The sequence below is a fragment of the Benincasa hispida genome, chromosome 1 (assembly GCF_009727055.1).
Source record: "Benincasa hispida cultivar B227 chromosome 1, ASM972705v1, whole genome shotgun sequence".
Lineage (NCBI taxonomy): Eukaryota > Viridiplantae > Streptophyta > Magnoliopsida > Cucurbitales > Cucurbitaceae > Benincasa > Benincasa hispida.
This window is the reverse complement of record NC_052349.1, coordinates 13,507,463-13,521,392: the sequence shown is the minus strand read 5'-3', so window position 1 is coordinate 13,521,392 and position 13,930 is coordinate 13,507,463. Positions and strand designations below refer to the sequence as shown.

Sequence of the window (13,930 nt, the reverse complement as noted above, 5' to 3'; positions counted from 1 at the left end):
ATATTTCTATGTCCATATGAACAATCAACAATGCGATGAGCCTTCATAAATCGCTCGTAAGTACAACTGGGCCAATTTACTGTTTTGCCTTGTGTAGTTACATCTAACTCCTTAAGTACTACTGATTCCTCTACGCCATAGTCCTACTATGACTAAGTCATCTCGGGCTAAGAGAGGATGTGGCCACTATGTTCAAGACCCAAAATCAGCTTTTAAGAGAACAATTTATCTATTTACCCCTGCTTCGTGGAAGGAGTGAATTTCGTCTTGTGTAGCTGAGTTCCCAGCTCCCCAATCAAACGAACCCCTAAAATGGTAGGCTTGTTGATTTGGAAATTTGGCCACTCTCACCCATACAAATCAAAGGACCGCCCTCATGAGCAAAAGTTCCCAACTCACTCAGGATTAAGGTCATATCACCTATGGTCATTCTAGTGAAATGTAAGTCTTAGTTATCAACAAAGTTATATAAAGAGATTAACCATTTCGTGGTCCGGTCTTATACAAACTCTTTGTATAGGATACCCCCACTCGCATGTCTCCACATGAATGGTCAAGATTAGACCATTTGTAGCACTTTACAATACTTTAACACCTACAAAGCGGGCTGTATCCGTAGTGTCATCAGGATAAGGTATCCCTCTTTTATCCATCTACTACAGACCATTTAGGTTATTACTTAAGGTAGGATCCACTTGTATATCTCCACATACATGCTTAAGTTACATGAAATAACCACGGATCTTAGTTTATTGGATTGAGTAAATGCTTATAAAATAACATTTATTTTATTAATAACAATATGTTCACAAAGTGTTTACAAACTACGAGACTACCGGGAGAATTAGGATACCAATCCCAACACATATTGCATGCCATGTAGATTTAAAATCTCACCATAGGAAGCATGTAACATGCATTGAAAGTATGTTATAAAATTTATAATATATAGTATGCATGTTTAGGGTTTCAAGTTTTTAATATAAGGTGTTATATTAAATTATGAAATGCTCGATGAATGTTATGGATGATCAACATGTCTATTGTTTTATAATTATTATAAAAATCAGATTAGACATTTAAAATTCATAACAACGATAAGATGTATGCTCACCTAGGGTTAACAAATAACAACTTATTTTAATAGTTAAAATAGGCCGTTATCTTGTAAAATTTGGTTACAAACTTAACCGATCTATAAATCCTAAGGCTGGAGGTATTTAAGTTGATGTTTTATGGAATATCTCATACCTAGGGATTATAACCGAATAATTGAGCATTTTTAACCCTATTTCATGAGCATGTGTAAGCGATATGTGGTTTTAAAATTGGTTTATCACCCAGACATCATAGGTTAAAATCTAGATATAAATATAAACATTATACTTGGATAATCACCTAGACTTAGGTTGTTTTATTAGCTGGAATATGCCTAAGTAAATGTTTACCCAAAACAAATAGAACACTTCGGTGGGAGATTAATAACATATACGATATATTGTTCTTAGCTCTCACGTCCCTAAGAGTTCACACCGTGAGATCCTTGCTTGGCTTCGTGTCGATTATACCTTAACTACTCCATTCGGAAAGTATTTGTATGAGTCAATAACAAGGTAAATAAGGAGAGTAGTTTATAGTAAGTGGGTGAAGGATGTGTGTCAACGTGTCCTATGGTCTCTTCCATTAGTTTGGATCGTGAGATTCCTATGTTGCGCCTGCTTGTCATTTTTATGTAGTATAAGCTAGTCGTTTTACAATGGCTATCCTTTCGGAGGTTTGTAACATGGCATTCGAAACAACTCAAACTCCAGAAATAGATAAGATTTCTTAGGTCGATTCCCAACCTTGACTCTCCAATTTGATAGCATCATTGGGGCCAACCTATGAGGTCTGAAAATGGAGGGTTACATTTACGAGAATTACTAAGTGTAAGTAAGTTCTTGATAAAAAAATAGTAACTAAATAACTGGAGGAATATGATTTATTCTGGAATTAGTATTTAGACTAGAATGTCTTGCTTCAGAAGTATTTGAATGCCCCTCGGTAGTATCTATTCTGACTCACTAAAGTATTATTGCAAATAAAATAATGAAATTTGGATACATTATTATTTTGCTAAGACATGATTAGACTTAAAAGCAATTCACTAATAGAATTTGTTTATACTTTCATAATGACTAGCTCATTAATACAATTACTGGCTTCTGAGAAACTTAATGGAGACAATTATGCTACATGGAAATCAAACCTAAATACGATATTGGTAATAGATGATCTGAGGTTCGGTTTAACTGAGAAATGTTCTCCAAATCTCGGGTCAAATGCAAACCGAATTTTTCGGGAAGTATATGACAGGTGGATGAGGGCAAATGAAAAAGCTCGAGTCTATATTCTTGCCAGCATATATGATGTTTTTGACTAAGAAACATGATCGCATGCGTACCGCTAAAGACATTATGGAATATCTGCAGGGGATGTTTAGACAATCGTCCTTCTCCCTTAGACATGATGCCATCAAGTATGTTTATAACTGTCGTATGAAAAAAAAAAGACCTCTATTAGAGAACATGTCCTGGACATGATGCTCCATTTTAATGTGGTAGAAGTAAACGGAGCTGTCATAGACAAGAAAAGTTAGGTCAGTTTTATTCTAGAGTCTCTTCTGAAGAGCTTTTGACAATTTCGCACAAACGCAATGATGAACATAATAGAATATAACTTGATCACTCTTCTGAATGAGCTATAGACTTGTCAACCCTCTTGAAAATTAAAGAACAGAAAACAGAGGGAAAAGTTGTCACTGTAGACAAAAGAGGATTGTCCTCTAAGATAAAGTCTGACTCTTCTTATTCTAAGAACAAAAACGTTTAGATAAAAAAGAGTAAAAGGAAAATGAAAGCTTCTACTGACCGCAAAGGCAAGGCTAAAGTTGCAGACAAAGGAAAGTGTTTCTATTGCAACGAAGACGGGCACTGAATGAGAAATTGTCCGAAAAAGTACCTTGCAGAAAAGAAAGCGAAAAAAGTAAAATACGAAAATTAGTTTTTGAAGAATGCTTGCAGAAGAAGAGATAACTCTCAGGGTTATAAACAAGGGAGACTATCTTAGAAAAATTAGTAGGAGTTCTTGAAGTTGTTATCAAAAGATAGATCCATTATATTAGATAATGTACTTCTTGTTTATGAAATGAAAAGTTTTATATCTATGTTTTATAAGAAAAATTGTATAAAAAGTATCCTTTTGACATAAATGAAGTGTTCATTAGCAAAATAAGTATTTTTTATGTTCTATTATAAAAAAAATTTCTATGTTAAAACCAACAAAACATAGGCTATTTCAAATATTCAGATATTTAAAATGGCTGAAAAACAAAAGGCAAATATTTTTTTTTTCAAGTACTTATCATTGGCAATAAAAGATTTGGTCACATAAATCTTAATAGGATTGAGAAAATGGTTAAAATTAGTCATCTAAATCATTTAGAATACATTCTTTTAACACTATATATGCCTTGTCTTGAAGATAAGAGGACCAAAAGATCTTTTATAAGAAAAGGTTTTAGAGCCAAAGAACCTTTAGAGCTTGCACAAGTCAAGGTGTATGAAAACTTGTTAAGTAAAACAATTAAGCACTTCGATCAAATTGAGGTGGAGAGTACATAAAATCTGAGATTTCCAAGACTATTTGATAAAACATGGAATCCAGTCACAAATCTCTACACCTGGCGCTTAGCAAAATGGTGTATCGAGAAGAAAAATAGAACCATGTTAGACATGGTTTAGTTGAAAGATGAGTTATGCTCAGTTGCCTAAATTGTTTTAGGGTACATAGTAGTGACTGTTATATACTCTTTTGAACATCATTCTATTAAAAGTGTTTTTGAAACTTCATATAAAATGTGGAGAGGTCATAAAAGTTGTTTAAGACAAGTAAAGATGTTTACATATTTCATAATTTGGGAAAACCGGCATGTGTTGGTGTCGAACCCTAAGAAATTGAAACATTGTTCAAAATAGTATACCTATCCATAGGCTACTAAAAAACAATATACTTCTTCAACCCATAAAAAAATCAAGTATTCGTATCGACAAAATGCTACTTTACTTGAAGAAGTATACGTGATAGATCATCAATTATTGTATCAAGTTTCCATAGTAGTTATAGAAAATCAACAGAAGTTATTGATTTTGTTGACCCTAAAACAAGAGTTGTTAAGACTGGTCAGATGCATCTTTCCCAAAGAGTTGAGAGTTCCTCAATGTAGTAGGAGGGTTGTGTGACAGCCCAACCATAACATGAGTTTAGTAGAAACTCAAGTCATCAATACTTAGTAATGGCATCGAGAATTAAGAAGTTGAGGATATAAGATGCATTCCCTATTTGTTGATAATTAGAAGTTGTATACCGATACGTTTACAAGGATCCTCTCGACTAAAGTGTTTGAGGGTCATCTTGTGAGTCTAGGACTACGAGTTGTATAATCTAGGGCAAGTGGGAGAAAAATCCATAGGTATATGATACCTAGTAAAGACAAATTATGGATATGTGATGCGCTAGTTTATTGTATTTCTTTCTAAAAACTAAAAAACTCAACATTATGCGTAAAGATGTGTGTTACCATTGGAGTTTTAGTCCAAGTGGAAGTTTGTTGGGTTTTATGTCTTAAAACTCGTGGTTTGTAAATAATAAACTTATTCTGTTAGTCAATATATATGTTATTAAAATTTGATTCAATAAAGTTATTATTGAATGTTTGAATTGCTCATTTCGCTTTAGAAATAACCTAAATACAATAAACTAAAATCCATGGCTATTATATGAGTACTTGAACTTTATGTGGAGACATAAGAGTGGATCAAGTTCAAGTAAATAGCCAAAATAGTCTATAGTATACGAATAAGGTTGGGTACCTTATTCTAGGGACACCATCGGATGCAACCCACTTTGTAGATGTTACAATTGTTGTAAAGTACTATAAACGAAGTGATTCTGATTCGTTTATGTGGAGACATGCGAGTGCGGGCGTAGTAGCATTGGTTCACGCCCACTGCCAATCAATCTATCAATCGGAATAAAGGATACAACGATTTTGTATAAGATCGGACCGAGAAATAAGTCACTATTATTTTATAACGTTATTTACTGTTTAAGACTGACTATTTCACATCAATGACCTAGGTAGCTTGACTTTAATCCTGAGCTAACTATGAACTTTTGTTTATTTGAGATTATCATTAGATTTTCATGAGTGAGGGTTGACTCAACAGTGTCGGCTCAATAAGCCTCCAATTTCAGGGGTAAGACCAGCTAGATAGCTGGGGACATAGAGTGTAAGATGGAACTCACTCCTACCTATTTTTAGGAATAGTAGAGAAGTAGTTTCCTTAAATGTTGACTCTGGGTCTTGAATAAGGGGTGCCACCCTCTCATTGGCCCGAAAGGAACTCGGTTTGGTGATTGGATCACAAACCAATTGTTCATTAGAAGATCGGTGAGACTTGAGGAACAAGATGTAATCTCAGGGATAAAACAAATTTTGACCATGAACAACCTATGAAGGATGGACTTGCTAATTATGATTATATCGAGTGGACAAAAATATATCTACAATGAGGGGAGTGCAACTACTGGGCTTTAGTAGAGAGATCTGGTAGTTAACGAATGTTGGTTAATTAGGTTAAAGAGTAGCCGATTAATCTCAGATCGTTGGAGCATATGATACTATAAGTCCATTAGGTCTCTCTACTAACTCACAAACGGACGAAAACTTAGAATAGAGTGATGAGAGAATTTGAACATTCAAATTCGAATTTAGGGAATCAATAATTATATATGATATAATTACACGTTTAATTATCGAATTAAACGAAATTGGAGAATTGGAAAATATTGAAATTTGATTTAAATATTAAATACATGAATAGAGATTCATGATTGAGAAATTTGTGTTTTATTAGTTTAATATTTGATATTAAATTAATATAATTAATTATTTAAAATTAATTATTTATTTTTTTTTTTTTTTTTTTTTTATAAAACTAATGAAATTTTATATTAATTATTGAATTAATATTTAATTTAAAGTTTATTTTGAAAATTATGCTAAAAAATTCCCTTGAATTCAGCTCATTTTGGGTTACATCACCAATCTAAGGTCCAAGAGAATAGTAGGGAAAATCAAGTGGTGGAGTCAAAATTGAAGCTGAATTCGTGGATTGAAGAAGGTCTTCAAAGGTATATCATCGAATCCTATTTTATGTTCTTAAACATGTTTTCTTAGTTGCTGAAATTGATGAATTATAGTGTTTAATGATTCTGTTTGCTTTTGCTAATTACATGCTAACTCCAACAAATAAGACATTACAATATGAAAAAATCTATGACATTTGGGACATTTATGTAAAGACTTTATTTTGTGACATTTGTGTCGGTATGTGTGAAATAATCTAATTATAAGATTTAATTATTTTTGTAAACTAGTTCTAAAATTTATTACTTTACCTTAATTTATAACCTATATTGAAATGCCAAAAGTTTTAGAATTATTATAGTAAGCAAGCAACAAAGTTTTCAAACTCGGTTTAATATTTAAAATGTTATCTGGTTGGTTAAGAAAAGCTTGGATTTATTTTCTAATTTCGTTGTAAAAAAATAAAAATAGTTGTTCAAACGTTTTCGAACTATAAAAGTTCAAATATTCTTTTAGAATGATAGTGCTAAAATAATTCACGTTAATCACTTAAACACATTTATAAGTTTTATAATGAATCTAAAGAATTTAATAAAAACCGTTTACTATTTTAAAGATCGAATAAAACAGCTAAAATTTTATGAATAAATAAAATTGTACCAAGAAAGAAAAAATCGATAATTTTGGACCTTTTCGATACAATTTCGCTAAAAATTAACCAAAATCTATGTAATTTTTTTTTTCAAATACTAAGCAATCTTTCTAAATCTTATACTAATTCTTGCATCTTTTCAAATTTTCTCTGTACTTCATATAAAATCTTGCCTAATCTTACTAATGTTACTCTAGTTATGTTTATACGAATTTTCAAATTGATTTACATATTATCTAAATGTTTTTTTTTTTTGAAATTTTGGAAAGATTAAGAGATACTTTGGAAAAATTACGTGAATCTTGTTGGAACCAAATGTTGATGGTTAAATCCACTGTCTGACTTTGATGCTAAATCGACAAAGTCGGTTGCTCCCAAAGGTTAATACAACTATTGATGAAAAATTGCTTAGAAAATAGTAGATATATAGAGGAAAACATGAGAAAAAAGAAAAGACGAAATATTCTCCGTCTTTTTTTAAAAAAATTAAAAATATTTTTAAAGGAAAAATAATTGAAGAATAAAAATCGTTTTTAGAATTAATCGAAAAATGAAATAAATAGTTACAAAACTGTTAAAAACTTTTTTTTTTTCTTTTGCTATAGGTAAAAAATTCAAAGTCATTTTCAACCAATTTTGATTCTCATCTTAATTGAGATTCATCGAAAAAGTCTAAAAGAATAGATGGTTTAAACAATGTGAAGTTTTTATATAAATTTTGGTGATGGATCTCGAGCGATGAAGGTCGAGAAAACTATTTCGAGGGGTTTTGGAAAGGTAGAAAAAATTTAAACAAAAAATTTATTGCAATTTCCCCTACTTTAGCTCGTCCCGTCCCACTCCCTTGTGCAGCCATAGCATCTCCACAATCCGTCTCCTTTAAAACCTAAGGCGGCACGACATCTCTCACCATCTCCCTCTCTGCGGCAAGTTACGCCTTTTATGACTGTCGAGTCTTCTTCTACTCATCACCGACTGCCCTCCACCACTTTCTTCAGCTTGTCTTCAAAGTCCACGCATTTGTAGTGATCGGAAGAATGTTTGAAAATAATTTCCCAGCATCTGAAGAAAAAGGATGTTTTAAACCTCGCCAAGTTCTTCTCTCCCACCACACTATGAAGCAAAGAAACAACGACACCCAAACTCCCAATTCTTCCGATGAAGCCGCATCCTTACACCCCCAGCAGAGGACTCTTCTTCTTCACGCTGTAGCCTTCTTTTTAGATCGCAATGGCTTCTCCAAAACCCTAAAAAAGTTTCGTTCTGAAGCCCAGCTTCAGGTGGACCTACTTTAATCTTTTCTCTTCCAATACGTAAATGTTCTGTTCCTAAATAAGACTTTTTCGTTGTAATTTTCTTTTATTGTGCTTTGCAGTTCAGTCTATCGCTAGATGAATCACTTAAGCGTTCCAAATTTTTGTGTTTTATTCCAACTTTACTTGCCAACGACATTCTAGTTTAATCCTACTTTCTATATTTTTATAGAACAAGTTTACTAGTAGTTATTTATGATAGCATCCCCTCTTTTATCTTAAGTACTGCAAAATTTTGTACTCCCAGACATTCTATTTGTTGCAATCAATTAAATGGTGATATGTGGTGGTCTTTAGATCTTAAGTAATTTTGGCTGCGAGTTTTTATATTGAAACAATTTATGTTTCTGTTGCTATTGGTGCAGAAGGGTTCTTCAAAGGATTTATTGCTCAATCTAGAAGAAATGTGCTACAAGCATTTAAAGAAATGGTAGGACAACGACGACCAGATATTCTTTCGATTATTGTCTGTTGAGCTTAAAAAAATATCGCCAAGTTTGTGTGTGCGGGTGCAGAATAGTCTGTTTATTGTTGTCTTGAGATCGAAGTATAATGATGTTTAAAGAAATCAAATTTAAAAATTGCAAATAGTTTGTATTGTTTGATCGCCTTCATATATTCAATTTCTTTGTAATATTGAGTTTCCTCTGTGTTTTTTAGCAATCCAGTCTTGAATGGGTACAGATTGCTAAAGCATGCTTTTATATGTTAATGCATGTGTGACTTATTCTCAATGTAATTGATGGTTCTGCCGAGCATTAAAATCAACGTTCTCATTGTGTGTTTCATCATAGATGTTCCTAAATCATTGTATTTATGTTGGAAGTGATAATATTAGTGACCTCGGCAATTATCCAGACTTTGGCATTTCATCATCGTGCTGTTTCTTTTCTTTTCTATTGATTTCGTTTGCCCCAATCTTAGTAGATCTAGAAATAAATTCATCTATCTAACTTAAAATTCTAATATGCAGTAGTCAAGCCATCACAACCCAAAATAAACCAGGTATCCTCATATTGTCTCCATTTATAAAGTTATTAGTTATGCTATTTTTTTTCAAATTTTTTTAATACTAACATGAAATGATTGATTTTAATTGCACATTCTCCCTTGTGTTGGATTTGATCTGTAGATGAAGAAACGGAGAAAGAGGTTGCTGATGATAGGGTTCCTGAAGCGCAAGAGGAACCTACAAAAAAGTCCAAGGATAAAAAGAAAATAAAAAAGAATGCAGTTCCTGAAACGCATGCTGATGCTTCTGAAAAAGAGAAATCAGAACCTGTGGAGAGTTTGAAAAACTCCAATGGCACTACTGTGCACGAGGAGGCAGGAAAGGAATCTAAGGGTAAAAAGAAAAAGAAGAACAAGGAGAAGTTAGAGACTGTTGCTACAATTTCCGATGATGTAGCTGTAGCTATTGGATTGAAGGGTGATGTCGCCACTCTTGAAGAAAAGGTTGTCAAATCAAAAACTAAGAAGAAAAAGGATGGTCGACATTTAAGTGATGAAAATGCAAACCAGCTAAATGATGGTACCAATATGTTATACGAAGAGGAAGAGAACGACAATTCTAAGAAAAGGAAAAGGTTGGCTTCTGAAGATAACGACATTCATACTGTTGATGAGAAAGAAACTGAAGATGTCAAACGTAGAAAATTAGAAGGTTCAAAAGGATGCAACGATGGTGTGCAGTCTACAAAGGTCGATGTAGATGCTGGAAATAGGAGCACTATCAATGAGCTTTCTCAGCAGACAAATGGGTATGTTGAGAAAACGGCAGAGAAAACTTCCACAAAAAAAGCTTTGAAGAAACACTCAAATGGTTCAACTGAGGTATGTTAATTCAGTCTGTTTAAATATTTTGATGATATAACTATTTTGAGACAATTTAATATGCTAAATGCTAGAGGAAAGTAAAATGTTGTCTTCAATCCTTTCAATATTAAACTAGACTTCTGTCAATTTAATGGGTTTATGAGGCTTGTTTGAAATGACTTTTTAAGTAAAAGCATTTTCATTGCACTTAGAAACACATTTTTAAGCACTCAACAAGTTATTCTAAATAGCCCTAGATCTGCATTAATAATGGAATGGACCCTATAAAGGCATGAAAAAACATAATTAACTTGTCAAAATAAACATAATTATCTTGTCAACTCCACGAGCATGCCAAATATCCCACAACTAGCAGCTCTTCTACTCTTATTTTTTTATTTTTTATTTTTATTATTATTTGGTTTCTTTAATTTCATATCTAAAGCATCTTGTGATAGTAGCAGGTGAATGAAAAACAGAAATGTTAATTTGAAAAAAAACAAAAACAAAAATGATAGTTGATATGAAGATGTATTTAAAAACAAGTGAAGTCTTCTAATTATAATTGTATCCAATGGCCAGTGAACATAAGGGTAGTGGGATCAGTGTTTTAAATTTTAATCTTTCCCTTAACTCAGATGTTCATTCTACACTTGATACAAAATCGACTGTACTGATATATTGTATAATTGCAGCCAAAGACCATCAATGCATTTCAAAGGGTAAAAGTAGATGCCGTGACATTTGCTGATGAAAAACTTGCAGATAATTCTTACTGGGCGAAGGTGTGATTTACTGCTTATTATTTAACTTTTTGGCGCTGCTTTTTTTCACTAGGATCTTTTGTTTCTTATTTGTAATCTATCATATCATACTGAGCAGGGTGGAGCCGACACTGGATATGGTGCAAAAGCTCAAGAAGTTCTTGGGCAGGTTAAAGGAAGGTAATATATATTTTTTCTTTCATTTCTTCTTAACTTTTATCATATAGTACCCATTTGGTAAACATTTGGTTTTTATTATTATTATTATTTTTATTTTTTATTTTTTGTTTTTGAAAATTAAGACCATAGGCATTACTTCCACTTCTAAATTTCTCAAGTTGTTATCTACATTTTACTAATAGTTTAAAAAATCAAGCTAAAATTTGAAGAATAAAAAAAGTAGCTTTAAAATTGTTTTTTTGTTTCTGGAATTTGACTAAGAAATCAACCATTGTACTTAAGAAAGATGCAAATCAATGTAAGAAACGGAGAGAAAATAGACTTAATTTTCAAAAATAAAAAATAAAAAATGAAATAGTTATCAAATTGGATCGTAGCTGTTAGTTCTAGTTTCGTTTCTACTGTTGAGTTGTGTTGAGGGAACTTTGATATATATTCTGGTTTAGAAAAAAGCTCCTGATTCAAGTTTATTTATGTATTAGGGACTTTCGGCATGAAAAGACGAAGAAGAAGCGTGGGTCATACCGAGGCGGAGTGATTGATCTGCAATCTCACTCAGTAAAGTTCAATTATTCTGATGATGATTAAACCACAAGAATGGATTCACGATTCTGGTTCTTAACTGCTTTTGATGAAATCATGAATGTAGTTTCCATTTTATGAGGGAAAAAAAAAGGTTATATGTTCCATGGAAACTCGAAAGAACTGGTGTTCTATATTTATCATCATTTTTTGAGGGAGCCCATCCAGAAAATGGGCTATGCCTCATCGATTTTGAACTTATTATTGTGCCAGGTTGTAGTTCTCCAAATGCTTTATTTACTGTATACTATATGTATGTTTATTGTTGTAACTGGTAGAGCAACTGTGGATTGATTTTTGAATGAAACATAAACATATTTTCCCATGTTTGTTTGTGCAATGGATATAATGGATTGTTAATAACTATTTGTATAGATGTCGTTAAACACTTGATCGACTTTCGACTAGCTGTTTTTAAGTTAACTGTGTTCTTACATTCTCTCTATGCTCTAGAATTTGAAAATAATGGTGCACAAGAGTCATCATTTTTTTTTTTTAAAATGAAACCTTTTAAATGAGGTAGACTAAATTATCCTAAAAACAAATCAAAACAATTAGGTAAGGATAACTTTTGAAAATTAAGTTTATTAATATTTTCACTGAATGTTTATCAAAAGACTACAGAACTCAAAAATCAATTTGAATATAAAATATATTATCAACAAACCTTAAGCAAGTAAGTATGCCAACTAAAATTCACTCAAAATAGGAGTAAATAATCTGATTCCTGAAAAACAAAATGCTTATTATTATTTTTGTTTTAAAGTGTATTTGGTTTAACTTTTCAAAAAGGTTTAGTTTTGAAAAGAAATTATTTAAAAAATTAAAGTATTTAACAATCATTTAAAGTATCTTTTGAAACACTTTTAAACCGTTTTTATGAAATGAGATTTTTTTTTTTTCGAATAATGACTGTTTTTTAAATTCTTTCATTTATGACCAAAAGATGATGTGTCAAAATATGACGTGTAGGACCATCTCCCTATGTAAATTTCTAATTCTGCCTCTTAAATCCCACTTTCCCAACAATTACCGATGACGTATATCTCCACAGTGATTTTGTTGGGATTTATCATTTAATTTTTAATTAGTATTGATGATTTAAAGAATTAAATATACAGAAGTGGATTGCAATAACACATTTCAATTGTTTGAAGATCATATTTCAATTCCTCATTCTTCTCTCCCACATATTCCACTTTCACTATTCCTCGCCACAAATGAAAGTTCGTTTTCTTATCCTCTTTATCTCCTATTTTTGTGTGGATTATTCTTAAGGGATGTAACTTATTTTCAACAGTATAAGTGAAAATGGAAGGTACTTCGCTTCACTCCACAATCTATGAAGTCGACATGTAACATACTAGTGGTGGATCCAACGTATTCAACATGGTACATCTCCCCTTGTGGATTGAATTTTTCTTTTGTATTTTGGTTGCGTTACTGATTTCTAGTGAATATTGGTAATTTGAGGTTACTTGAAAAAGTTATTGATAGAAAAGATCTAAAGTCTCGAGTTTTAAAGTTTTCCAAAGTTGTTTACCCCCAATCTCCTATTTTTCTGAGTACATTGTATTTCTATGACTTAACAAAGATTTTAGTAGTTAAGTTCAAGGTATTTGTGTGATTTCTTTTTTTAGTACATCATATTTGCATGACTCAAATAAATAGTTCAAGGTATTTGCATAGCTTAAAAATTGCAACATTATTTTTTAGTATAAGGTACTTGTTTTTTAGGTTGGTAGGGAATTAATCATCACTTAAAGCTTGTTGCTTCTCGTCCTTATAACATGAATTTTCTTTGAAGGTTGTCCCAAATCTTCCATGTATTTTTTTTCCCTAAAAAACATTATTTTTTTAGTTTGTTAAACTATTTTTCCTATATTTTTTTTGTTTGTTCAGATTTTATTTTTAGTTTATTAGGTTTGTTTCTAAATTACACCATAATTATAGGGATATGACTACAGGGGTATATTCGTCCATTTGTAGTTTTAAAAAATAGTAGATTTAGTCATTTGGCCATTTTTTAAACTAAAATATTTTTGGTCATTCTTTAAAAATAACATTCTATTTTGACCATTTATTCAGTATACCCATTAATTAATCCTTGAACACTATTATTCCAAGCTTGTGGCGGAACTTCGCACATGATGGTTAGATGATTTTTGAATCTAGTTTCTAAGCTTATGGCAGAACCTCACATGGGATGGTTAGAGGATCTCTGGATATAGCTTTTGAGCCTATGGATGTGGAGGTAACCTCGCATAGGATGGTCAGAGGGTCTTCAGATCCAACTTTTGAGTCCATGATGAGATGATATGTTATATGTCTACGTGCACGTATGACCTTATGACTGGTGAGACATATTGGTACAAATTGAGTAGGATTTCTAAGCAACCCAGTGAGGGGTTACGAGAGAATATGCTTATGAACG

The 13,930-nt window shown here is 32.0% G+C and overlaps 1 protein-coding gene across 2 annotated transcripts; it reads left to right on the top strand.

Annotated features, from left to right (window-relative positions):
* Positions 1–7,577: 7,577 nt before the first annotated feature.
* Positions 7,578–11,821, top strand: LOC120067694 (suppressor protein SRP40-like). 2 transcript variants are annotated; one of them, XM_039019238.1, is made up of 7 exons: positions 7,578–8,122; positions 8,524–8,585; positions 9,129–9,160; positions 9,288–9,988; positions 10,666–10,755; positions 10,853–10,914; positions 11,397–11,821. In XM_039019238.1, exons 1-7 carry the CDS (start codon positions 7,880–7,882, stop codon positions 11,500–11,502), a joined length of 1,296 nt encoding a protein of 431 aa, XP_038875166.1. In that variant the 5' UTR covers positions 7,578–7,879; the 3' UTR covers positions 11,503–11,821. The 2 variants fall into 2 exon arrangements, with proteins under 2 accessions (XP_038875166.1, XP_038875161.1); XM_039019233.1 differs by having other exon boundaries at positions 7,579–8,122; positions 8,521–8,585.
* The last annotated feature ends 2,109 nt before the right edge of the window (positions 11,822–13,930 follow it).

What these genes read in the sequence shown, in the direction of transcription:
- LOC120067694 (XM_039019233.1), top strand. Translation starts at nt 7,880, where the DNA reads ATGTTTGAAAATAATTTCCCAGCATCTGAAGAAAAAGGATGTTTTAAA. An exon ending in ACTCAAATGGTTCAACTGAG is followed by an intron (nt 9,989 to 10,665) that starts GTATGTTAATTC and finishes GTATAATTGCAG; the next exon opens with CCAAAGACCATCAATGCATT. An exon ending in CTTGGGCAGGTTAAAGGAAG is followed by an intron (nt 10,915 to 11,396) that starts GTAATATATATT and finishes TTTATGTATTAG; the next exon opens with GGACTTTCGGCATGAAAAGA.